The 25,000-nt window shown below is 58.2% G+C and overlaps 6 protein-coding genes across 6 annotated transcripts in view; 3 read left to right on the forward strand and 3 right to left on the reverse strand.

Moving 5' to 3' along the window:
- Positions 1–12,809, forward strand: part of PTSG_11695 (uncharacterized protein) — a 14,820-nt gene extending 2,011 nt beyond the window's left edge. The window contains exons 5-14 of the mRNA XM_004997149.1: positions 98–1,460; positions 1,765–6,332; positions 6,662–7,180; positions 7,321–7,400; positions 7,701–9,581; positions 9,893–10,186; positions 10,398–10,976; positions 11,253–12,109; positions 12,231–12,358; positions 12,565–12,809. Coding sequence (XP_004997206.1) covers positions 98–1,460; positions 1,765–6,332; positions 6,662–7,180; positions 7,321–7,400; positions 7,701–9,581; positions 9,893–10,186; positions 10,398–10,976; positions 11,253–12,109; positions 12,231–12,358; positions 12,565–12,653 — 10,358 coding nt within the window. The 3' untranslated portion in view covers positions 12,654–12,809. The remainder of the gene's footprint in view (positions 1–97; positions 1,461–1,764; positions 6,333–6,661; positions 7,181–7,320; positions 7,401–7,700; positions 9,582–9,892; positions 10,187–10,397; positions 10,977–11,252; positions 12,110–12,230; positions 12,359–12,564) is intronic.
- Positions 12,769–14,943, forward strand: PTSG_11696 (uncharacterized protein). The gene is made up of 5 exons (XM_004997150.1): positions 12,769–12,990; positions 13,186–13,301; positions 13,522–13,627; positions 13,818–14,108; positions 14,384–14,943. The coding sequence occupies exons 1-5, from the start codon at positions 12,909–12,911 to the stop codon at positions 14,704–14,706; spliced, it is 918 nt and encodes a 305-aa protein (XP_004997207.1). The 5' UTR covers positions 12,769–12,908; the 3' UTR covers positions 14,707–14,943.
- Positions 14,842–19,778, reverse strand: PTSG_01235 (propionyl-coa carboxylase subunit beta). The gene is made up of 14 exons (XM_004997151.1): positions 19,589–19,778; positions 19,195–19,296; positions 18,862–18,975; positions 18,519–18,644; positions 18,234–18,305; positions 17,925–18,077; positions 17,640–17,681; positions 17,443–17,509; positions 17,239–17,317; positions 16,555–16,918; positions 16,283–16,351; positions 15,880–16,038; positions 15,534–15,637; positions 14,842–15,213 (listed from the first exon to the last, which is right to left on the reverse strand). Exons 1-14 carry the CDS (start codon positions 19,688–19,690, stop codon positions 15,129–15,131), a joined length of 1,638 nt encoding a protein of 545 aa, XP_004997208.1. The 5' UTR covers positions 19,691–19,778; the 3' UTR covers positions 14,842–15,128.
- A 43-nt stretch (positions 19,779–19,821) lies between these two features.
- PTSG_01236 (uncharacterized protein) lies at positions 19,822–20,941 on the forward strand. Its single transcript, XM_004997152.1, has one exon. It carries the CDS (start codon positions 19,997–19,999, stop codon positions 20,678–20,680), a length of 684 nt encoding a protein of 227 aa, XP_004997209.1. The 5' UTR covers positions 19,822–19,996; the 3' UTR covers positions 20,681–20,941.
- A 237-nt stretch (positions 20,942–21,178) lies between these two features.
- PTSG_11697 (uncharacterized protein) lies at positions 21,179–21,579 on the reverse strand (the record flags this gene model as incomplete). The annotated part of the gene is made up of 2 exons (XM_004997153.1): positions 21,179–21,381; positions 21,486–21,579. The coding sequence occupies 2 exons, from the start codon at positions 21,577–21,579 to the stop codon at positions 21,179–21,181; spliced, it is 297 nt and encodes a 98-aa protein (XP_004997210.1).
- A 1,472-nt stretch (positions 21,580–23,051) lies between these two features.
- PTSG_11698 (uncharacterized protein) overlaps positions 23,052–25,000 on the reverse strand; it is a gene marked incomplete at both ends in the record, with an annotated part of 2,230 nt that continues 281 nt past the window's right edge. The window contains 6 exons of the mRNA XM_004997154.1: positions 23,052–23,078; positions 23,205–23,507; positions 23,848–24,013; positions 24,236–24,349; positions 24,506–24,768; positions 24,997–25,000. The exon at positions 24,997–25,000 is cut by the window's right edge and continues 281 nt beyond it. Of these exons, the coding sequence (XP_004997211.1) occupies positions 23,052–23,078; positions 23,205–23,507; positions 23,848–24,013; positions 24,236–24,349; positions 24,506–24,768; positions 24,997–25,000 (877 nt within the window). The remainder of the gene's footprint in view (positions 23,079–23,204; positions 23,508–23,847; positions 24,014–24,235; positions 24,350–24,505; positions 24,769–24,996) is intronic.

Genomic DNA, 25,000 nt, shown 5'->3' on the forward strand with positions numbered 1-25,000 from the left:
CCACCACCACACACACACACACACACACACACACACACACACACACACACACACACACACACACACACACACACACACACACACACACCACACACAGTGCCTGACGCGTTCTTGGACTGTGTGGACATGCCAAACGAGGAAGTGCCCTTCCGCGTGGTGGTGAACCTCGTGTCGTACCCATTTGTGCCGTTTGTGCTGGACCCCTTTGCCAACGCCTCGGTCGCAGACAACGTGCGCGTGGACAGCGTGCGCCTGCGCCTGCAGCAGCACAACATCCTCGCCTCCGACGGCGTTGCCGCAGACGAGCACGTGTACGGCATTGCTGCCATGGACATGGTGGCCTTGTGCGACTGCAACCAGCACGCAGACACCTGCGTGCAGCAAAGCTGCCCTAGCGTTGCTCAGACCTACTGCGAGTGCCGCAACAACACCGCCGGCCGCAACTGCGAGTACTGCGCGCAGGGATATCAGGCCACCGCCTGGCAGCAAGGCCCCGACTACGAATGCAGCGAGTGCCAGTGCCTCCCTGTCGCCACGTCGCCTGTCGCAGACCCGCTGTCCCCAACAGCAACATGCGTCGACGACGCAGGCCAGTGCCCGTGCGTGCATGCAACCATCGCGGGCACACACTGCGACTCACCCGTCAGCGCACACTTTGCCGCCCTCTACGACTACGTGGATACGCAGCTCGAGGACATGTTCCTTGCCCAATACTCCATTGGCGTCGTTGTGGACGACACCCAGGACAGGTGGTACACGGGCCGCGGATACGTTCGCCTCATCGCAGGCCAGAGCATCGCCTTCCAGGCGCCACTCGACACGCAGAGCCTGTTTGTTGATGCCATCGGCCCAGCCAGCCTGAGCCACTTTGTCGAGTACCGCGCGCTGGCTGAGGCCACCGTGACCACAACGGTCGGCGGCAGCGAAATCGTTCTGCAACCAACCTCGTTTGCTCGCCTGGAGGTGCCGCAAGATGCCGAGCTTGTGCTGGTCAGCGGTGGCCCTCTCCTTGTCGACCGCGTGCTGACCGTGCCAGCTGCATTTGTGGCCACGCCAAAGCTGCCGCCATCCCTTTACCCGGATTTCCCGCGCGCAACAGATTTGGCGGGCCTGTACCCCGGCACGTGTGACGAATTCAACAGCAACCGCGACGCACCTGCCGCCTGCGCCGACATCGCCTTTGCCGAATCCGTTCGCACGTACGGCCAGGCCTTCCCTTGCGACTGCGATCCACGAGGGACAGAGGCGGGTACGGAGTGCGACCCATATGGCGGGCAATGCGTGTGCCGCGCCAACGCCGTTGGTCGCAGCTGCGACGCGTGCGAGCTTGGCTTCTACCTCACCGAGACGGATGGCTGTGTTCCCTGTGGCTGCGCTGCGACCGACGACAACATTGCTCAGTGCCACTGCACTTCCTTTGGCTCCGTTGACGGCTTGTGCGCCACCAACGGCACCTGCGTGTGAGTACTTGATCGAGTGCTTGAATGCGGCCGTGTACACGCATCTTGCTCTCGCGCGTTTGCTCTCGCGCGTTTGCTGGCTTCGTTGAGTTATCAATGCACGTCCTACGTGTCAATTGCGTGTGTACGCGCTTTCTGTGTTTGTGTCCTCTGTATGCATGCATCATACGCTCTGCAGACGTGTGCGCTCTATGCACTTTCGCCCTTGCCTCACCACATTCTCTCATATGACGTGGTTACCCAACCCACCCCCCCCCCTCTCCCACGCCCTCGTTCGTTTCCTCCGTTTGTCACCCGCACGCAGGTGCCGGCCATACTTCACGGGCCCAACATGCTCCGAGTGCGTGGAAACAGCCGTCTTCGACCCAGCCACGCAAGAATGCATCCCGTGCCCAGATTGCGTGCAGCGGCTGAAGGAGCGCGTGGCCTGCGATGCCGACTACACAGCCATGCAGCTCGCCCTCGTGCCCTGGCACGGTGACATCCTGCAAGCGCTCGTTGCCATTGATCAAGTCCTCAGCACCACCTCCCTGGCTGTGCTTGAGCGCCAGATGTTCTACGACTCCCAGAACGAAACCATCATGGACCTTGCGTTGCAGATTGCAACCACCATCTCCGAGTTTGACGAACAGTTCATTGTGGACGTTGACGCTGCCCAGGCCCAGCTCAACACCGCGCTGTCCCTGGTGGAGGCCAGCCTGTCCGCGCTTGTGCTGCGCGTGCGTCAGTACGAACAGGCCGTGCTTGTCTTCTTTGCCTCGTGGCAGACGGTGCTGGAGACCGTGGCTGCCACCTACGATCCGGAGACAGGCGACGAGTACGCCGCTGTTCTGGCGGGACTTCTGGACCGCGCGTCCACCTTCGAGGACAGCTTGCTTGAGGTGCAAGCAGCCTGTGCCGAAACCGCAACGCTGGTCGGCACCCTCGTTGGGGAGCTGAACAACATCGCAGCCCTCAACGCATCCTTCAACGCAATCCCGCTGTCTGCCACCATCACCCACCTGCAAGCTGTCACGGCACAGGCAGATGCCCTGCGCACATCGCTTGACCTCCTCGCCGCAAGCATTCAGAACGGCAACAGCCTGCAGGCCAGCATCGCCAGCATGCGCGCATCCATCGCCACCACGCTTGGCCAGGCCGAGACAGCATCTGCCACCACCGCCTCCCTGCTCGCGCAGCTGGAGCAAACCAGCACTGATTACGACGACGTTGTCGCGGATGTCAACGCAATTATTGCTGCTTGGACTGCGGACACGGGCAGCTTGACGGGTCTGCGCCAGGTTGCCATTTCCTCCGTGCTGCTGCAGACGCGCGCTGCCGCCAATGCGTCGGTGATTGCCCTGCGCACCACCAACATGCAGGAGGCCGCAGACGAGATGGCCCGCATCTACGCCAACGCCATCAACGACCCAGACATTCCGCAGGTGGTCCAGGACCTGATTGCGACCATGTCCCGCGTCATGAACATCATCGGCACCACCCCGGCCGTATTTCAGCGCGCAGACAACGCCACTACCACGCTGCTTGGCCTCGACGTTGTGGCCCTGCATCTGGGCTTTGACGGTGCGGAGCAGTGGACGGCCATGCTGCAGGGACAAATCGCCGGCCTCCAGCCTGACCTCGTCTCACTGCACGAGCTGCTCGCACAGCTCTCGTCCGCACTGGACCCGGCCAACTTCCCCGAGCTTGATGTCAGTGGCATGGATGCGTCGCTGGCCAACACCGCCAGTGCTGCTGCTGATGTGGCAACGAGCGTGGCCGCACAGGATTCCGCCCTCACACCGCGCGAGGCCACCAACCTGCAGCCCACACTGGACATGCTTGCCGCACGTGCTGCAGCCATGACCAATGAGACCTCAAACGGCGCTGCCCTGGCCACCAGCGTGCAGCAGCAGGCCCAGGCCCAGGCCGCAGATGTGGCTGACACCGTGCAGACGGCTCTGAGCGACGTCCAGCAGCAGGCGCAGGGCACGGCGGATGCCCTGTCCGCGATTGAGAGCAACGTTGACGCAACCTCAACCCTGCTGGACGCACTGGAGGCGCGGCTGGCTCGCATTTCCGTGAGCGCCGAGTTTGTGGCTGCGCGCGCGCCGGTGCTTGAGCCGCGCATCGCGGGCTCGGGCTTCTTCTCCTCCCCAGTGGACCTCGCTGTCACAAACGAGGGCCAGAACAGGTCCGGATACACGCTGGTGGGCAGCGTGTTTGGCGACGCCATCGGGCCCCTGCCTCCTCTCAACAGCGCCAACGGCACCACACCTGCGCCCATGCCGTTCACAGGCATTGATCTGCAGATTGGCGGCGTGCCGCTGCCCATGAAGCGTGATCTTGGCTTTGCCAGCGTCTCGCTGCCATTCAGCTCCCACCGCCTGGCCGTGGAACCTGGCCCAGCCTCGTCGTTGTCGGCGTGGCGGCTGGCTGCCACCGCAGATGACAGCCTGTTGTTTGCCAGCGAGGGCTCCCTGCGCGTGCTGCTCCGCGCGGTGGACGGCTCCAACCAGCCCGTCGTTGCCGGTGTGCCGCTGTTTGCTCAGGCCGATGTCGGTGGCAACACCTTGCCCACGCTCAGTGGCTGGTGTGCCACGGCACACAACGGCACGTGCGTGGTGTGGATGGAGCTGCCACACGCGTGGCGCCGCTCCAACGTCTCCTTCACCATTCGCATGCGCGCGGGGCTGTCCGCAAGCGAAGCCGCGTCTGCAGCCGCCTTTGACACGCTGGCCTTTGTGCCCACGCCCGCCGTGTTGGATCTAGCTGAGACGGACAAGGAGCAGCTTGTGCTCGACGTGCCGCTGCACACCGTCACGGAAACAGAGTGGTTTGCCGTGCACCTGCGCAGCCTGTACGATCGCGCCGTGCGCTCGTTTGTGGTGCGCATCACGCTGCCGCTTGGCGTTGTGTTCTCCAGTGCCAGCCCGACCGAGGCGTTCAACGTCGCCGTGTTGCACCAGTCCACCAACGCAGAGGGGCGCCAGGTCCTCGTCATCACCGGCATTCGCGAGACCGTGAGCGTCCCGGCCGCCGCGCCGCTTGACTCGGAAGTCCTGGCCATCCTTCGCTTCCAGTACACGGGCCTCGCTGGCCTTGTTGTGCAGGAAGGCACGGCAGCGTGGGGCCTGGAGATGCGCGAGGTTGTGTACGTGACTGGCCGTCGCGTCAGCGGCGTGCCACGCGCAGGCTCCATCGCCACCCGCTACAACGGCTACCAGGAGGCGCCACAGCCGTTCTCGTCGGCGTCCAACGGCGCAGTTGTGCTGGTGTCCAACCCGCTGCATCCGCGCCTGACAGACCTTCGCCCCGTTGCTCCCGATGCCGCCAGCACCCGCCTCAACATCGTTGGCGTGTCTGCGCTGGGCGTGGCCGTGGACTCCACCGCCAGCCTGCAGTGCATTGCGCCTGGGAGCTCCGGCCTTGTGTTTGCGTCGGGGTCTGCCACCGCTGTTGGCAACGACTGCAACACGGTGACGCTGGAGGGTCGCCCGGCAGGCGTGGTGCCGTCCGCAGACATGTTGTTCCTGTCCAACGACGACCAGGGCTCCCGCGCGTCCACGCGCGTGTCGCTGCTGCTGCGGCGCGTGCAATCACTGGCCATTGACACGGATGTAGACTGCATCAGTGCCGTGCAGGTGCCATCGTGCACGGGCGTCGTGCTCTCCGAGCGCATCCGTGTGGGCGTGCGCGCCGTCCTCAGCGACGGCATCGCCATCGACATTACCCACGTTGCCGTGCGCGAGGCTGCGCTCGCATCCGCAAACGGCAACTTTGTCTTCACAGACAACGGGTACCTGGAACTGTGGGCGCCAGACCGCCCAACGGCGCAGCTGCCGCCCAGTGACACCATCACGCTTGCGCGCGCCTTGCCGAGCGGCGTGAGCTTCACCCCACGCGAGATCCGCATCGACCCGCCATCGCAGCCGGTCGGGCTTCGTGTTGACGCCTTCAACCCGGAGGACGTGTCCATTGACGCGAGCACGCTTGGTTCCATCGGTGCGTCCGGCGACATCACCGCTGTCCGCAGCACAGACGTGCTTGTGCTGATGGTGAGCCACCCCGATCGCCCCACGCTGCGTGTGGGCGGCGGGTCTCTTGCTGCCGTGCACGCGCGCCTGCTGCTGAGTGACGGTCGGCCCGTGGCGGTGGATCCACAGCACCTCGTCCTGACATCGCCAGCGTCCGGCTTTGCATTTGACGTGAGCGGCGACGGCAGCGCGGTTCTCACCCGCACCAACGCCAGCATTGGTGCAGCCCAGGCCCTAACGTTCGCATGGGCGCCCGGTTGTGCCGAGGGTGGGGACACGCAGGTGCTGACGGGCCAGCTGTTTGTGGATGTGGTTGCGCTGGACGGCGTCCTGCTGACAGACAGCAGCGTGACCATGTCCCTGTACGGAGACGCTGCCGTTGCTGCTGGCGTGCTGCGTGACTATCGTCCACAAGTAACCCTGCGCTACAACACGTATGTTGCCGACAGGTTCATCTACACGGACCTGACGGGCGCGTTGACGACTGCAAGCGTCACGCCCGCGGACAGCGACTACGTGGTTGTGACGGCGACAGCCAGTGGCCGCCCCGTTGTGAGCGGCGTGCGTACGGGGCAAACCAACCTCACCATCTCCTACACCACGCTCAGCGCTGTTGTTGACCTGACCATCATCCGCGCGCAGGGCATCACTGCATCGTACATTCCGTACCCACACCCGTCGGCCACGGCCGAAGCAAACCTGGACGACCTGTGGTCGCTGGCGTTGGCGGATCCACGCTTCTGCCGCGTTCCCTCCAGCCGCTCCTCGTCTCGCTTCCTGCAAGGCCAGGTGGTGGCCTTTATCACGCTCACCAACGGCACGCGCATCGCCGTGTCGCCCGGATCACCGGCTCAAGGTCAGAGAACAGCAAGTCATCGTGTGTGTGTGTCGTGCGCTGTGTCTGTGTTTTGTTTTGTATGTGTGTATTCATGTGTTGCGGGTTCATGTGTATTCATGTGTTTTTATGTGTATATGTGTTTGTGTGTGTTTGCGCCCAGTTATGGGTCGTTCCGAGTGAGTGCTGATATCTACTCGTGTAGTCGTGTGTTGTGATGCCTGTGCTGTGATGCTACAATTTGCCGCACAGCCACTTCTCATCATCACTGCCCACCCCACACCCCCCACTCACATATGTGTGTACCTGTTGTTTTGTCTTACCTCCTCCTTTGTATTTGTTGCTTACAGATTTGGCGTTCCAGCTGCTCGGCGCCCGGGTGATGGACGTTGCATTTGTGCCCTCCGCCACTGGCGGCAAGCACGTGACGCTGCCTTCCACGAGCGGGAGCTCTGCCATTGGCGTTCGCTTTGCGTCCAGTGTCACCGCCATTCTGTCGCGTGTTGCAACCAGCACCGCCACCGTCAGCGGCCTTGAATGCGGGCTGAGCAGTCCTGCCGAGGCCTCGGCTGATTCTGCGTCGCTTGTTCGCTGCAGCATCATGTTTGCGTGCGGGTCTCAGTCCGTGTTTACCTACGCTGCCCATGCCCTGCAGTATCTCGAGCCCGCGGATGTGCCACGGCTTCGCACGCAGCTGGCATTTGAGGACTACATTGCCCTCTCTGTGCAGGATCCAGAATACTCGTCCTCCTTCTCCTTCAACACTGCCACCGGCGCTGTCACCGTGCACCGCAACACGCCGACGCCCATCAACATTGTTGCCAGCAGTCCCTTCAACGCCGCGGCCTGGGCCACTGTGCCCATCGCTGGTGCGTGCGTGTGTGTGTGCGTGTGTGTGTGTGTGTGTGTGCCCACGCGCTGGGATGAACTGCTTTCTCAACTTTTGTACCTCGTCCCCGACACAAAACGACAAACCACCGTATTCTGTATTGTGTTGTTCTGCCTGCAGGCAATCTGAAGGCTGGATTCCTCGATGTCGATGTTGGCGGTGACGAGGACGTGGCCATTGCCCCACTCGCCGCTGGCGAGGTATGTTTGACTTCGATGCTCGAGGTAGAAGAGTGCCGTTTGTGTTGCCCATCCAGAGCAGTGCCCTTAGCAGACTCGCGCTTATCCTTTTCGCGCCTTCATGCACTCACAGACATTCACACACGTCAGCACTACCTCTACTTGTGCTGGTCTGCTCACGCCCACCCCCCTTGCTCACTCACCGCCTCCACACACACACACACACACACACACACACACACACACACACACACACACACACACACACACACACACACACCACCTCTGCATGTGCTCGTTGCTGTGTGACTGGCTTCTCAGGAGGTGGATGTGCCCGTCTGGGTGAACACGGAAGGCGTGGAGTTGGGTGCATTTGATGTGGAGATTACTGTGATGGGCGACGTTGTGATTTCCGGCTTCATGCGGGCACCAGGGCTGCTCATGTCACAGGTCGTGCAAGCAGACAGCACGACGATTCGCGTGGCCGGTTTTGCTGCCGCCGCCGACCCCGTGCTCCTCACCCTCAGCCTGCAAGGCACCAGCCCTGGCGCCCAAGCCAACGCCACGTCTGTTGCGCGCATCACGCCGTTCATCAACGTGCTGGCCACCGAAGACTTCTCGGCCGTTGTGGAAGACACGCCCGCAACAGCCGGTGACGTCCCCGTCTTGATTACCAACGCAGACACCAGTACCAACACCACGCTTCGTCGCCGCCGCCGTAGCGGCCACAGCAGCGCCGCCAGCGATGAGGCTGTTGCAGTCGCACCCGTGTCCACAGCAACAACGATGACGACCAAGCGTGCGCGGCGCAACTTGGATCCACTCTTCATTGACTGCACCTTCTTTGAGTTTTACATCACGGGCGAATGCCCTGACCCTGTTGCTTGCGATGTGGATGTTCCCGGCGATGTTGATGGGGACTGCCGCGTGACTGCAATCGACGTTGCCATCATCTTCACGTACATCCAGGAGCGCGCCGTTGACTTCACCACCGCGCGTGGCCGCCGGCTGCAGCAGCTGTCGCAGGCAGTGGATCTGATGCTGCGTGCCGATGTGGATCACTCTGGCCTGGTGAACACGGACGACGCCGCCCTGCTGCTCTCTGCGCTTCTCGGCAACGCACGTCTCATGGCCTTTGAGGCGGACGCAGCCGGTCCTTGGTTCTCCTCCCAGGTCACAACGTACGGGGAGCGGCCACCGCTGGACGACATTCGCGTGTACGCGCTCGTTGCCTCAACATGCCCGCGCCTGCTGTCTGCTTCCTTTGGGTCTCCCGCCGGTGCCGCCACCCCCATTTCCGCGTCTGCGGCCCTGGAAACGAACGGCAAGGACCCCGTGCAGCCGCTCTATGCGCAGTTTGTGCCCATGCCCGCCGTCAACGCCACGACGCTGGCGCTGCACACGTCGCAGCCTGCGTTTGAGGATGTGTCGTCGCTCGGCGTGTCCTATGTGCAGGTGACGCGCGCCGGCTGGCAGGTGCTGTTTGACAGCGACACGGACGCGACAACAGAGTTTCCGCAGCGCATCTCTGCTCGCGTGACGCCGTTTGCTGGCGGCCCGCTTGTCGGCCTGTTTGTTGACGGCCACACGCCAGCCATCAGCGTGCAGCTGGACACGGCGCTGTCCATGGAGGGCGCCTACCCGGACTCTATGCCCAACTTTGTGTTCCGGCGGTACTCATACGTGGCCACGGCGGCGACGGTGCTGATGAGCAGGCGTGTGCGTGGTTCGTTTGACTGCATGGCATACGAGTGCGCGCATCGCTGTGTGCAGGCTGGCGACGCGTGCCGTGGCTTCTCCATTGTGGTGGACATCGTGCCGCGCGCAACGTGCCTGCTCTTCCGCCAGCTGCAGGTGAGCACGACAGAAGAGCTTGGTGCGCACGACGCATCCTACGCTCGCACAGTGGATGTGGACGTTCCCCCGATTCCAGGCAACTACGATCCTGTGTTCCAGGGCAACACGCCAGGCAACGCCGGCTCGCCGCTGCGCTTTGCCACCGCCTTTTCCGCCGACGCCATCATCTCCATTCTGAACGGGGTGACCGAGGTGCAGTGTGCGGAGGCATGCGATGCACAGGCAGCGTGCCTGGGCGTGTTCCACTGGCTCAGGGGCCAAACACCAGAGTGCCGCCTCCTCAACAACATTGGCGACTTTGCTGGTCTTCCAACCACAAGCGTGTCCATGTCCTTTGCCAAACAGGTATCGTTGTGCGTGTGTATGTGTGATTGTGTTTGTGTGATTGTGATTGTGCTTGTGACCTTGAGATCGTGTGTGTGTGTGTGATTGTGATTGTGTATGTGTGATTGTGTTTGTGTGTGTGTGTGTGATTGTGTTTGTGTGTGTGTGCGATTGTGTGATTGTATGTAACCTTGAGATAGTGTGTGTGTGAGTGTGTGTGTGTGTGATGTCAGAGCATCGCGTGTCGATGGTTGATGACCCCCCCACCCCCCCCCATGGTTGAATGCACCTTTCTAAACATGCATCGTGTTCGCTGTGGCTTTTGCTCTTAGGTCTCCGATGTGATTCCAGATGGCTTTTCGTTGGCGCACATTGGGTTGACTGCGTTTGCCGCGAGCAGCACTGCGACGCCACGCCGGTTCTCCACCGGCTTCAGTGCCTCTGCCATCATTTCCCGCACCTCGACAACGCTTGATGTGTGCGCGCAAATGTGTGAGGACGCTGTGCTCTGCCAGGGCTTCTTCTTCACCATGGAGAACGCCGAGCTTGCTTGCCGCTTGCTCTCGGACATTGGTACCACAGAAGGCACGCCAACCACGTCCTCGTCCATCAGCGTGCGCAAGCAGGTTCGTCCTTGATTCGAGTGATGGTGGTGGTGGTGGTGGTGGTGGTGGTGACGATGATGATGGGTGATGGTGGTATCGGTTGGTGGTGGGCATTCAGTGCTAGCCTGCGTGTGTATGTTGCGAAAGATCAACACTCAACACCTGCACGTCCCCTCACGATACTCACACGCACACAACAACAACAAACCCCACTTCCATGCACATGCTGCAGGCACTTGTGAGCGAGCCTAATGGGTACACGCTCGCTGCCACGGGCGCGTTCAGCGGTGTTGTGTCGCCCCTGCGTTTCGCCTCTGGCTTCACGCCATCGGCGTTCCTGTCGGAGGTGGACGTGCCATCACCGGCAGCGTGCGCTGCTGTGTGTGACAGCGAAGCCGCGTGCGTTGGCTTCTTCCTCTGGGTGCGCAGCTCGACCCGCGTTGTGTGCCGCACCCTGTCGGAGCGTGGCCCACTTGTTGCCACGTCGTCGTCCTCGTTCTCCTTCCGGCGCAATATGGTGCAGTCGCCGGTTGTTGCTGGCTACGAGCTGCAGTACGAGGGTGCGACGCCAAGCAACCCCGCAGGGCCCGCACTGCGCTACAGCACCGCCTTTGACGCTGCCAGCCAGATCTCCGTGTCCACTGTGGGTTCGTTGGACGAGTGCGCTGCGCTGTGCAGCAGCCAGACCCAGCAGCCAAACTTCTGCCGCGGCTTTTTCGCCTATCGCCAATCCACGCTTCGCTGCATCACCCTCCGCTCTCTCGGCACCGCTGTTGCCACAAGCACAAACTCCTACTCCTTCAGTGACGAGGTACGGGCTTGCCATGCTGCCACTGCTTGTATGTCATGTGGTGGTTGTGTGGTGTTGGTGGTGTTTGGTCTGTGGTTCTGTAACGCAAGACTGCTGATGTTGTTGATGATGATGATTGCGAGCTGACTCCTTGAACATTTCTCTCACCCTGACTTGGTGTCCATCATTGGCACGTGTGTGCATGTGTGCGTGTGTGTGTGCGTGTGTGTGTGCGTGTGTGTGCGTGTGTGTGCGTGTGCGTGTGTACATGTGGGTGTGTTGGCGACTGCGCGTTAGGCTCCCTTGGTGAAGCTGGGCTTTGCTGGCGTGTTTACGGGCGTGTCGCGTCGCTTCTCCACAGCGTTTTCTGCCGATGCACTCCTTCGCTCGTTTGTTGTCGGCACTGACCTGGACCAAACGTCGCTGACGTGCGGTCTTGCGTGTGATGAAGACGCCGCGTGCGAGGGTTTCTTTACCTATGTGACACCCAACGGAGGCATTCAGTGCCGTCTGCTGTCTGACCTGGGAACATCCCAGGGTGTGGCCACCACGCTCATCTCCAATTCATATGCCAAGGTGGTCGTGCCAACCACTACCACAACTTCAACAACAACCACCACCACATCAACAACAACAACGACATCGACGACGACAACCACCACATCAACAACCACAACTACAACGACAACCACTACCACAACAACAACCACCACCACTTCGACAACGACAACAACAACCACCACATCAACAACAACAACCACATCGACGACGACAACCACCACATCAACAACGACAACGACCACATCAACAACAACAACCACCACCACAACCACCACCACTACAACCACTACCACATCGACAACCACAACCACTTCGACCACCACGACGACGACGACAACCACATCAACGACAACCACTACCACAACTACAACCACTACCACAACTACAACCACAACTTCAACCACAACCACAACCACAACCACCACAACGACGACTACCACATCGACAACCACAACCACTTCGACCACCACAACCACAACCACGACAACGACCACTTCGACCACCACGAGCACCTCGACGACTACCACAGATGTGCTCGCGGCTTTCGCGCTTGATTTCGAAGGCGCCAACCCAGGCTCCACTGGCCCAGCTCGGTCAGTTCGGCCCCAGCACCTTTGTTCCTTGCCTGTCTTGTTTCATCTCCCCCCTGCATTGTGACGCTTTGGCTCACACATGCACTTCCTTGGTTGCTTTGGCGTGTTGGTGGTCATGCAGGCGGTACTCCACTGCGTTTGATGCCAACGCGCTGGTTGTGCAGCGCGTGGTTGGCTTGAGCGCCTGTGCCTCTGCATGCACCTCGGAGCCCCTCTGCCGCGGGTTCTTCTGGTACAGCATCAACCCAGGTAAGGGCTACACCTGTGTGCTCGTAAATGTACGTGCATGTGTTTGTGTGTTTGTGTGCGTACATGTGTGCTTGAATGCGTGTGTGTGTGTGTGTGTGTGTGCTTGTATGCGTGTGTTGCTGTGACAAGCAACCTGTGTCAAGCACCCGGCGTGGATGTTGCATGTTTCTCACCCGCACGCCCACATATGCATATGTGCCTGGCAGCTGAGCCTCGCTGCCGCCTGCTGTCGGATCTTGGCACAGCCGCGGGCGTGACCACCTCCCTCGAGAGCTACAGCTATCGCCAGCTCTGATCACAGCGACGTCATGCCTTGCTTGCTTACTTGCTTGCTTGTGATTGCTAGCCCTGCTTGCTTTCTTGCCTTGCAAGGCTGCTCTCAAATGATGAGTCATCAATTCCATTTTTGTCACCAATGATGACACCACCACCAATACACTGAACAACGCCACAACAGCGGGCAAGGAGCGAGACGACACACACACACACGACACAAGCATCGTCATCAACCACAATCACCACCCCATCCCCATCACCGCCAACGACAACAATGAGCGCACAGGAAGAAGACCCAAACAAGGGAGAGGACCGGGCGCTCCCAATCAAAGTGCTTTTGCTCGGCGAGCCAGCTTGTGAGTCTTGCTGCCCTCCAAGGCGCACCGCACCACCTATGCGCCACGCTTTGTTCTGTTGCTCTGTTCTTGTTGTGAAAGATCACACACACACACACACACGCACGCACACACATACACACACATACACACATACCACACACGTATACACATTCACGCACACACGTGTGTGTGTGTGTACATTACACACTCAAGGTGGAAAGACGGCGCTGATGAAGGCGTTTGTGCACGGCCGCCATGTTGTGGACACGTACCGTCCAACACCTGGGCTGGACTTTGCCTCAAAGACCGTGTTTCTCCCCGACGCACAGGTGCGTTCGCTCATTCGTGTGTGTGTGTGTGTGTGTGTGTGTGTGTGTGTATGTGTGTGTGTGTATGTGTGTGTGCGCAAGTTGAGGGGGGAAGCTGCTTGATAGAAGCGAATGCAAAGCCAATGATAGTGCATCAACATCGCACGCATGCATGCTCACACACGCTCCCCGCATCATCTTCCTCCCTGTCCTTGTTTTCTGTCATTGTCGACGTGTGCAGGTGTACATGCACGTGTGGGACTTTGCGGGTGCGAGGCAATTCCAAAGCCTGTTGAGGCCATATGCTCGAACCTGCTTCGCAGTGCTTCTCGTCTACGATGTCACAGGTATGTGGCGAACATGATCGGTTACAAACCCTTCCTTTTCCTTCATTGCGCTGCTGTGCTTCCTGCGCCCCTGCATTGGTGCTAACCGCTTGGTAATCACAAGATCACACATCAAGTCATCACGCGACAACAACCACCTGGTTGCTTGCTTGTGTGGCTGTGTGTGTGTGTGTGTGGGGGGGGGGGGCAGATGAAGCGTCATTCGATGCGCTCGACCACTGGGCAGCGCTGGCACAGGAAGACCCAGGCACGCGGCCCCAGCTTGCGCTAGTGGGCATGAAGAGCGACCTCGCAGACAAGCGCCAAGTGACGCGGGAGGCAGCAAAGCTGAAGGCCCTGTGTTTGGGTGCAGAGCTCTTTGAGGTGAGCGTCCACAATCCAAACAAGGTTCGCCTGCCTTTCCACCACCTGGCACACGCTGCTTGTCAACAGCAGTTGGAAACCGAGCCAACAGCCACCGGCCATCAAGACGACGCTCACGGTGAGTGAACCATCACATGCGACGAATACAACTCACATGTCGGTGCTCATGCATGACGAGCGTGGGCATGACCAGGCTGGGGCGTGTTGTGATGGGGCATGTTGTGGTGGCGTTTCTTCTCACGTTCACACATACACACCCACACACCCACACACGCACACACACACACACACACACACACACACACACACACACACACACACACACACACACACACACACACACACAACCCCCCCCCCCCCCACACACACACACACACACGGCACCCACATCAGCAGCCGCTCGTCCTGGAAGCACAAGCGAAGAGGATGAAGGTGCTGTTGGTTGGATTTCCTGGTTGTACACCGGTGTGGTTGGCAGCATCAAGGCTGTCGCTGTCACCATGTCAAACTGCGTGTCTCCTTGGGTCTGTTCGGCGCCACAATCCCACGACGACAGTGCAGATGACAGTCCTTATCAGCACCACAATAAGAGGGAGACAACTCGGGCCAACGACGGCAGCAGCAGTCGCAGCAGCAGCCGCAACCGCAGCACAGAGCATACACGACGTCAACACCTGCAGCCTGCTGCGATGGAGTTGAAGGCTGTGACTAGCTAATGAGTGTATGGCAGAGGGATTAGTGGGCTTTGGCTTGTTCGTAGGAGGACGTTGTTGGCGCGCTGTACAAAGACCACCACCCATGCCAGCTGCATTCTGTCTTGGTGTGACTATCATGCTGCTCAAGTGGAGGAATGCAATGAACGAAACTGTGTACTCATCATCCTCAATGACCAACAAACAGCGCACAAGCAAGCAAACGAGCAAACAATTTGCAATGGGAACAACATGCACGAGAGAGAACGTTGAGGGAAGGGGGGTAGCAGCTCAAACATCCACTTCGCAGTCACCACACCGCGTCACATTATGACGGGGGAGGCGGGCGAAGAAGAGCCAAAGACATACAGTCAGAGTGCTGTTGCTGGCGTGCAGGGATGAGAGTGGGGAGACGACGAGGACACACGGGCGACGAACGATGGGAGTTAGAGAGGGATGTTGCCGTGCTTCTTGGCGGGGTTCTTCACATCCTTGGTGGCAAGCATGGCCAGGTCGTGCATGATGCGTTGCCTGCGAAGTCCGTGACAATGGCCGCGGGGGGAGCGGGATGAGTGAGTGAATGGCAGTGAATGTAAGTATGTGTGTGCAAGTGTGTGTGTGTGTGTGTGTGTGTGTGTGTGTGTGTGTGTGTGTGTGTGTGTGTGTGTAAGTATGTGTGCAAGTGTGTGAGTGCGTGAGAGTGTACAAGTGTGTGAGTGTGTGAGTGTGCAAGTGTGAGTGTGTGAGTGTGTGAGTGTGTGAGTGTGTGTGAGTGTGCAAGTGTGTGTGTGTGTGTGTGTGTGTGTGTGAGTGAGTGTGTGTGTGTGCGCGTGCGTGCATGTAATCGTCACCTGGTGGTGGATGGCTCGATGATGTCGTCGACAAAGCCGCGGCGGGCAGCGGGGAACGGGTTGGAGAACTCGTTCACGTACTCCTCCTCGCGCTGCGTCAGCTCCTGCACACGACACAAAGGCCGCGAGATGTACAGGGACGATGGATGGTGAGAAGTAGGAAGTGGAGCACAGCAAAAATCAACCAAATTATCACACCTCCGCAAACACCTTCAACAGGACACACACCACGAAACAACGCCACAGACCAACAGCTGCTGACCACAGGCACTATTCACAACCATTGATCACATGCACCAAACATCAGCATCTTCCCGAGCGTCACCACCATCACCAAAGGCCGCACCTCTGGGGAAGCGCGACGGTAAAGGATGGAGGCAGCGCCCTTTGCACCCATGACAGCAATCTCAGCAGTGGGCCAGGCATAGTTGATGTCGCCACGAAGATGCTTCGACGCCATCACATCATACGCACCACCGTACGCCTTGCGAGTGATGATGGTGATCTGTGAAACAGCACACGCACACACACACACACACACACACACACACACACACACAAGCGAAAAAAAAAACACAACGAGGTGATGGTGCGGTGAGGTGAGGATGTTGAATGGATGGGATGGGTGGACGTGCAATAACTAGCACGTCATCAACACACAAGTGGAATCTGGTCAAGCAAAAACAACACTCGTGTCACTGAGGTTTGACGGCTTGCATTGGTGTTGGATCATGCATGAGCGAACGAACCTTTGGCACGGTTGCCTCGGCGTATGCGTAGAGCAGCTTGGCGCCATGGCGGATGATGCCACCATACTCCTGCAGTCCAGACCGGAGAGGGAGCGGACGTTAGCACACACACACACACACACTCACACACACACACACTCACGAAGAGAGCCGGGGTTTGGGAGGGGGTTGGCTATGGAATACACAGAGGGGAATACACCGGACGCTGACACACACACACGTATCTTAATCCCCTTGCAGTGACTTGCTTGGCAAACCAAGAAGGCGCGTACCTGAACGGTGCCGGGGAGGAAGCCAGGAACATCGACAAAGGTGACAATGGGGATGTTGAAGCTGTCGCAGAAGCGAACGAAGCGCGCGCCCTTGACGCTGGCAGCAATGTCGAGCGTGCCAGAGGCAGACTGGGGCTGGTTGCCGACAATGCCCACGGGCTGGCCGTTCATGCGGGCAAACCCAACAATGATGTTCTTGGCGTAGGCGGGCTGGATCTCAAAGAACTCGCCAAAGTCGACAATCTTCTGCACCAGGTGCTTCATGTCGTATGCCTTGAAAGGGTCCTTGGGCACCATGTAGTTGAGCGACTCCGCAGCGCCCTCCACCTCGGGCTTGGCAAGCTGCGGCGGGCCCTCCCGGTTGCTGCCGGGCAAGAAAACGCGCGTGCGTTGTGGGTGAGTGTGAGAGAGAGAGTGTGTGTGTGTGAAAGAAAGAAAGAAAGAGAGAGAGAGAGAGAGATAGAGAGATAGAGAGAGAGAGAGAGAGACAGACAGAGAGAGACAGAGAGAGAGAGACAGAGAGTGTGTGTGTGAGTGAGCGAGTGTGTGTGTGTGTGTGTGAATGTGTGTATGTGTAAAGAGTGCTGGAAATGCGACTGCAAAGCGTGTGGTGGTGTCTCACAGCAGGGATCACCGCCACCAACAGCGACATACAAATAGCCACAGTATGCAACTGCAACCGACCTGGAGGGAAGGAAGCCCATGAGGTCGCGAACGCCTTGAAGCGCATCAAGATCGTTCTCAAACGCGCGATGGGCAACACCTGGCACAACATAGTACCCGAGACGCAAATACAAGCCAGCGGATGAGTTGTGGCGCAACCACAATCGTTGTCCGTGTCAGCGGTTGTTTGGGGGGGGGGAGGCACATCGAGCAAGCTACACGTACCGGACTTGGCCGTGTGGATCGTGGCGCCACCAAGCTCATCGTGCGTCACGATTTCGTTGGTCACACTCTGTGAACGCAAACACAGGTCAAAGGCAACGAGAGGCCACGCGTCAGCACTTCAGGCACGGGATGCACGCACGCAAAACATCAACTTGCACACGCGCGCTCGCGTGTGTGTGTGTGTGAACGAAAAATACCTTGACGACGTCGGGGCCAGTCACGTACAGGTAGGAGGTACCCTGTACGCATTTGACCAGATGAAATATGCACAAAGGAAGAGGAGGCATGGAATTAGCTGAGGCGTGTCCCAAGAAGTCTCTCCCACACGCGCACAAGACAGTTCAAACACAAGTGCAAGTACAAGTACAAGCTCAACGCAAGTATGAGTATAAGTAAAAGTACAAGTAAAAGTACAAGTACAAGTACAACGCAAATACAAGAGCCCCTGTTTCCCCTGCACACACGAGCGCTGTGGTTCTGACCTCGACCATGAAGGTAAAGTCCGTGAGGGCCGGAGAGTAGACGGCACCACCGGCGCAGGGCCCCATGATGACGGAGATCTGCGGGATGACACCAGAGGACATGACGTTGCGCTGGAAGATGTCGGCGTACCCGGCGAGCGAGTCAATGCCCTCCTGTTGAGTGCCACATGGGAGGCACACCATCGCAGACGTGAAAGACAGTGAGTGGATGCACATGTGTGTGTTGCATGAACTGGGGTTGTGTGCAGGCAGTGCGCTAGCAGCGGGCAGGTTTTGTTGTCAAACGAGCAGGAGTGTGCTCTCACTGACCTGGATACGGGCGCCACCAGAGTCGTTGAGGCCGATGACAGGAGCGCCGACATCCATCGCACGGTCCATCACCTGGCGCGGGCAGGAACGCAATGATAAGAAGGAGGGTGCAAAAGGGTTAGCAGAGAGTACCTTGGCGCAAATTCGCGAGAGAAGCTGCGCTGCGAAAGCGGTGGCAGAGGTGCAAACGCCACGACGGCACGACGGCACAACGGTACAAAGGCGCGAGTACTTGTGCGGAATTCCGACACAAGAGCACCGACCGACAATTCACAGCGCACCAACCTTGCAAATCTTCTTGGCATGCATCTCGCCAAGGCTGCCACCAAGAACGGTAAAATCTTGGGAGAAGACAAAGACAAGCCGGCGGTTGATGCGGCCGCAGCCCGTCACAACACCATCGCCAGGCGCCTAGCAGTGTCAATGGAAGGAAGAGACAAGTGTTAACGAATCAGACAGGCGGAAGAAGCACACCAACATCACAACAAACATTAGGAAGAATTTACAAGCGCACCTACCACAACCCTGTCACAGACACACAGACACCAGACACAGACACCAGACACACACACACACACGCACACACGCACACACATACACACACACGCACACACACACACACACGCACCGATGTTGCGTTCATGCCAAAGTAGTTGCAGCGGTGCTCCGTGAACATGTCAAACTCCTGGAACGTGCCTGGGTCAAGCAGCAGCTCGATGCGCTCGCGAGCAGTCAGGCGACCCTGTGCACACGTGCAATGCAAACGCAACCGAAATAAACCACCGAGGCAGAGAGAGAGAGAGAGAGAGAGAGAGAGAGAGAGAGAGAGAGAGCAAAGGGAATGGAATGGTGAGGGCCTTACAACTCAGTTTGAGCCGAGTCCTTTGTGTGGGCCAGTGGACTGATGGCGTGGGTCTTTACGTGCATGCAACACCAGCCGGTAGCAGCGTTGTCCACGCACCTTGGAGTGCTGAATGTCGATACGGCGCTGTCCACCGCCCATGAGGGACTGCTCCCGCATGTCTTCCAGGCGCTCCTTGACGTTCTCATGGCGTCGAATGTGCTATCGAGGCAAGCAAAGCAAGCGAGGCAAGCAAAGCAAGTGAGGCAAGCGAGGCGCCACAGACAACGCGCATATGTGAGCTTTCACATATTGGGTGGCTGTGTTGTTTTGTTGCTACCCATCCCCTTGTCACCTTCACAACCACCTGGACCTTAACCTTCACAACCACGGCTGGTGCACCCGCTCGCAAAAAAGAGAAATTTGTGTTGTCACATCATCAAGCACTGAACGCGGTTCACATCACATGGAGGCTCTTTCTCCTCCCTTCGCCAGCCAAAAACATCATGCGTACCTCGGAGAGGGTGCTGGAGGCCCTGTTCACAACAGGGAGCACGCTAACACGGTTTGCTCCGCGCATCACGGCGCGGGCGGCAACAGCCACTGCCACAACCATCTTGTTGCTTGCTTGCTTGCTTCGCTCTGGCTTTGTTGCTGCCTGCTTTGCAGTGCGTGAACGGAGTGCAAGAAAAGTGCAGCTCACGAGATCGACAAGTCGCAACATCTTCCAAAACAATTCTACAACCACACCAATACGCACAACCGACAACAGGAACGAAGACAACAACCAGCAACAAGCAAAAGACAACCATAGCAAAGACCACAGTAACGGGCCCCAACCGGATCGCACAACCAAGTCAAGCAAGCAACCAAGTCAAGCAAGACAAAGCGAGTGCTGACTTGAATCAACGGACTGCCAGGGATGCCTGCGCCGTGGAGAAGAGAACGTGGGGGCCGTGGTGGAAGAGGAGGAGGAGGAGGAGGCGGCAGAGGGGGACATCGAGGGCGCGGGCGTGGGAGCAGGGGCGGCGGAGGCAACCAACGAGCACCCAAGCACGTGGCGCCACAGCCTGAGCCTGAACTACAGCAGGCAGGTGACCCAACGCGCGCGGGGCTGGAAGGGAGAGAACACAGCATCGCGTTTGAGGATGTCGTTCAGGACAGCGCCAGTGTCCGCTTTGCACCTGAACAGGCACTGTCCAGCCAGGCAGATGACGAGGCCGGGTTCAAGCAGCTGTTGGATCACCCGCTCTTGCGCGTGGAGCCTGCAGACTTTTCCAACATTTCAACAGTGGGGTTTGAGGACATTGCGCGAATCGACACCGAATTCTTGGATCCACAACTCCTCAAATCACTCCACGCAAGTGCCACAGGTGGCAAGAAACAGCAACCAGCCACAATCAACACACGTGCAGACCCTGCACACACCACGGCGTCGGCGCCACCTTCTGTTTCAGCAAAACAACAACAACAACAACAACAACAACAACAACAACAACAACAACAACAACAACAACAACAACAACAACCAGAGGCTGCAGTGGCTGCAGATGAAGGCGAGGAAGACGAAGAAGACTTGGAAGAGTGGCTTGATTCCGTATTGTGAGCGCTGCGATCTTGCTTGCTGATCGGTGGTACAACTTGGCAGGCCTTCCTCCCCTTGCTGTAAGTGTACAGCCACAGCTGCGAATTAAGCAACGTGCGCGTGCACACTGCGCCTTGGTGTCTCCTCACGCTGTTGTGATGTGCCTCGCCGAATCGCTGTGCACAGGCATCTGGGCGTGTGATTTAGAGCAATGTATGTTATATGTGTAACTCAGGCCAGTAACCATCAACCAATAGAACCTATGGGAACATACATGAAAACAGTGCATGCCATGTGCAGCTGACAAAGCAAAGAACCAGAGAGAACCAACACGGTCGGCCAACGCACGTCGCACATGCAAGCGGGATAGTAAGAGCGCACATTCATCATAAGAGCTACCACTTACACACACACACACACACACACACACACACACACACACACACACACACACACACACACACACACACACACAAACACACACACACACACACACACACAGACAAACAGATCAGAGGATCAAGAGCAGAGGCCGTCCTCTTCTTCGGAGCTGGAGTCCGCGTCCATGTATGCGCTGCTCTGCTCAACATGGAGCATGTGTTGCACTGCTGGTCTGCGAGGTGCAAGCCCGTCTTCCTCCTCCTCATCTTCTTCTTCGTCGTCGTAGCTATCATAGGACACATCTTCACCTTCACCACCCCAAGGCCCTGCTGGGCGCGAACCTTGCGGATGCATCACATCTTCATCGTGTGCCACATCCTCTTCGTAAGTGTCCAGCACCAGCACATCCACTTCACCATCATGTCGCTGATGTGTGGGCGACAACACTTCTCCCGCTTCTCCTGCGTGTCCTGCGTGTCCTTCGTCTCCTGCTGCTTCTTCATGCCCATCGCGGTCTTCACTCTCCACTTCGCTGTCATCGCTCAGGGCTTGCGCTCGCTGCAACTTGGCTCGTTTGTTCACCGGATCCCCACGAGCCCGCGCTGGAGCGACCGTGTCTCTGGTTTTCGGCGTATCCTCCACCACGCCCACGTCATCATCATCATCATCATCATCATCATCATCATCATCATCATCATCATCATCATCATCATCATCATCATCATCATCATCATCATCATCATCATCATCATCATGTGCGTCGCTCTCATCCTCGGAAGATGAACTCAGCACACGCGGCGCCCGTTGCGCTCGCTTCACCACAACCACGTCCTCCTCCTCCTCCTCTTCTACGTCGTCGTCTCCGCGTTTTTCGCCGTTTCCATCACCGTCGACACCGACATCCTCTTCGTCGCTGCTCTCTACCATTCGCGCATTTCTTGTGTGCAAACCACGGCTGCGCTCAGTACCGTCGTCACCATCCGCATCGTACAACGCGTCACGCTGCTGATGTGGCGATTGCTGCTTCTTGTCTCTGCTCCCATCCAAATTGTCTCCAGTGTCCACCGTCTCCTCTTCCACCTTCTTCTTTCTCCTTGCTCTACTTCTCTCTGTCTGTTTCTGCTCGTGTTGCCTCTCCGCCACTGGTAGTAGTGTCGGTGGTGGTACTGGTGCGGGTGGCGATGGAGGTGATGGTGATGGAGGTGATGGAGATGGAGGTGACGACGGCCAGTGCTGCACGCTCTTTCCGACATCAAGCAACACCACGGCCTCTTCATACTCGCCGAGTGACGACGACGACGATGACGATGATGATGACGACCGTAATTGCTCCTGCTGTTGGTTGCTGTGCCCGTTCTCGGGAGTTGACAGCAGCAGCAGATCCGCTGGGAGGGTGAACAAGCTCACGAGCCCGTCTCCACCGACGACACACACACAGCACTCCTTCACGCCCGTTGTGAACAGCTGCACCAGTGAAGCAGCGTTGATGTCGGCAATTGCGTGTGAGTCAATCTCACAAAGCTTCTGCTTGCATGCACACACACACACATACACAGACAAAATAGACACGCACACGCCTACGCACACGCCCACGCCCACGCACAGACACACGCACAGACACACACAGACACACACAGACACACACACACACACACGCCCACGCACACACACACAGACACACACACACAGACACACACACACACAGACACACACACACACACACACACACACACACACACACACACACACACACACACACACACACACACACACACACACACCCGCACGTGCGCAATTATGCAAAGGTCCCCACGGTCACGCCTGCCACATCGCACCTTTGGGACGGTGGGGAGGGTGTGCTGCTGTCTGGTGTCGGCTGATTCTGAAGCTTCATCAGCGAAGGAGAGTTGGAGGTGACCGGAGCCCGCCGGACTCTCACGCACGTTACACACATGCACAGGTGCAGCCTGCATTGCAACCATCCAACAACAAAGAGAAGAAGTGGCCGTCGTCATGAGTTGATGGATATGCCGAGCTTCTTTTCACATCGAAGGAAGGGGCGCATGCACATTTGGCATGCGTACACACTCACGCATGGGCAGAAATGAATGAGCAAGAGCAAAAGCACCAATGCAATACACATTGGCAGCACACCACGCGATACCTGTTTCGTGTCCGTGGATGCGAGGGACAGGAGAAACATGCCGCCCGAATCAAGAAGTGCGAGCACGTGTGTGTCGTCATGCACCGCCACCACCGCCAGCACAGCCACATCAAACTGGAACAGCAGCGTCTCGTGGCCAGGGCGTTCCGTCACGTCAACAAGCCACAGACTGCCGTCCACGCACCCAACAACAAAGCCAGGCGTTGTGCGCGGCCAGCAGATGCAGGCGTGGCTGAGGAGAGGGGAGCAGCTTGGTCGGCACACACCGCTGACAACAGACCCGTCCGCAGCGACAGACACCAACTGAAACAGTCGCGGCGCCAGCATGTACATGCGCGAGTGAGTGAGTGAGTGAGTGAGTGAGTGAGTGAGTGAGTGAGTGAGTGAGTGAGTGAGTGAGTGAGTGAGTGAGTGAGTGAGTGAGTGAGTGAGTGAGTGAGTGAGTGAGTGAGTGCGTACGTGAGCGAGTGTGTGTAAGTATGTGTATGTGTGTGTGAACGTGTGTGTGAATGTGTGTGTGTGTGTGTGTGTGTGAGTGAGTGAGTGGGCGTTCTAATTTGTTTTGCGTATGTGCAATCAACACAGGTGTGCGCATTTGTGGGGATGCAACGGCAGGGTACACGGTGTCATGTGCACAGCCCACCTCACAGGCGCCGGCGCTGGCCCATGCCGCAAAGCACAGGGAGGTGGAGTACGGGCAGAGCACAACACCGCAGGACGACGACCACGACGACGACGATAAAGGCGACGATGACAAAGGAAACACATCCATGCACGCAGCGGGCTCAACGCACAGCGGCTTAGACAATCTGCGCAGAGAAGAGAAGCAGCACTGCGTGACTTTGAAAGCTTGATATCAACTCACGAGCTGTAGACCCCCCGATTGAGACGCAACACACACACACACGTACACACGCACACACACGTACACACACGCACACACACACACACGCACACGTACACACGCACACACGCACACACGTACACACGCACACACGCACACACACACACAAGCAACATCGAAAATGCACCTGCTGCCGGCTGCTTGTTGCCATAGCGACTCAGCTGGGAATTTCCAGCGCAAGACAGCACCATCAACACACGTGGCAACAACATGAACCGAAGCGTCACTGGTCATGTATTTCCTGATGTTCACACAGGCCGAGGAGCAGTGCTGGTGGTGAATGGACAAGGAAATTACACACGCACGCACGCGCGCACGCACGCACACACACACACACACAACACGCACACACACACGTTAAGCCAGCACAGGCACACTGGGGTGTGTGGGTGCTCACATTGCTGTGTCGGTGACAGGTGCTTCAACGCCACACAGCGTTCCCAGCAGACGCGGTGCCTGTGGTGGTGACGACTGAAGTGAAGAAAGGTCATCATCGCTGGGGCCAGCACTGCAATCTTTATCCTTCTGCAGTTGGTCTTGGGCGCTGAGCTGTGCATACGCGAACAGGAAAATGGTTCCTTCCTTGGAGGACACGGCAATGACGACAGCAGGTGGGGTGGATGACGGGTCCTGTGACGGGGTCGTCGCTTTGACAGCCATCTGGTCAGCGCATGTATTCGCCACTCTTGTGAGCTCTTGCCAGTATAGCAGCAAAAATCATAGGGTCCATGACACGCTCCGAGCAGCAAACACGCATCAGAACAAACACGCACACACACAACATCCACACACAGTATGCCAGACACATGTATCGCACCCACCCACACCCACACCAACACACATGCACACACACACACACACACACACACACAATACAAGACACCGTACCAGC

The sequence above is a fragment of the Salpingoeca rosetta genome (assembly GCF_000188695.1).
Source record: "Salpingoeca rosetta unplaced genomic scaffold supercont1.4, whole genome shotgun sequence".
In the NCBI taxonomy this organism is placed as follows: domain Eukaryota; class Choanoflagellata; order Craspedida; family Salpingoecidae; genus Salpingoeca; species Salpingoeca rosetta.

Bases quoted from the DNA above. Each gene is read 5' to 3' on its own strand.
- PTSG_11696 (XM_004997150.1), top strand. From the start codon at position 12,909: ATGAGCGCACAGGAAGAAGACCCAAACAAGGGAGAGGACCGGGCGCTC. The intron at 13,302-13,521 runs GTGCGTTCGCTC...CGACGTGTGCAG, and splicing joins TGTTTCTCCCCGACGCACAG to GTGTACATGCACGTGTGGGA. The intron at 14,109-14,383 runs GTGAGTGAACCA...CACCCACATCAG, and splicing joins CCATCAAGACGACGCTCACG to CAGCCGCTCGTCCTGGAAGC.
- PTSG_01235 (XM_004997151.1), bottom strand. From the start codon at position 19,690: ATGGTTGTGGCAGTGGCTGTTGCCGCCCGCGCCGTGATGCGCGGAGCA. The intron at 18,078-18,233 runs GTCAGTGAGAGC...GGCACTCAACAG, and splicing joins CTGGTGGCGCCCGTATCCAG to GAGGGCATTGACTCGCTCGC. The intron at 15,214-15,533 runs GTGACGATTACA...CGGACTTCGCAG, and splicing joins ATCGAGCCATCCACCACCAG to GCAACGCATCATGCACGACC.
- PTSG_01236 (XM_004997152.1), top strand. From the start codon at position 19,997: ATGCCTGCGCCGTGGAGAAGAGAACGTGGGGGCCGTGGTGGAAGAGGA.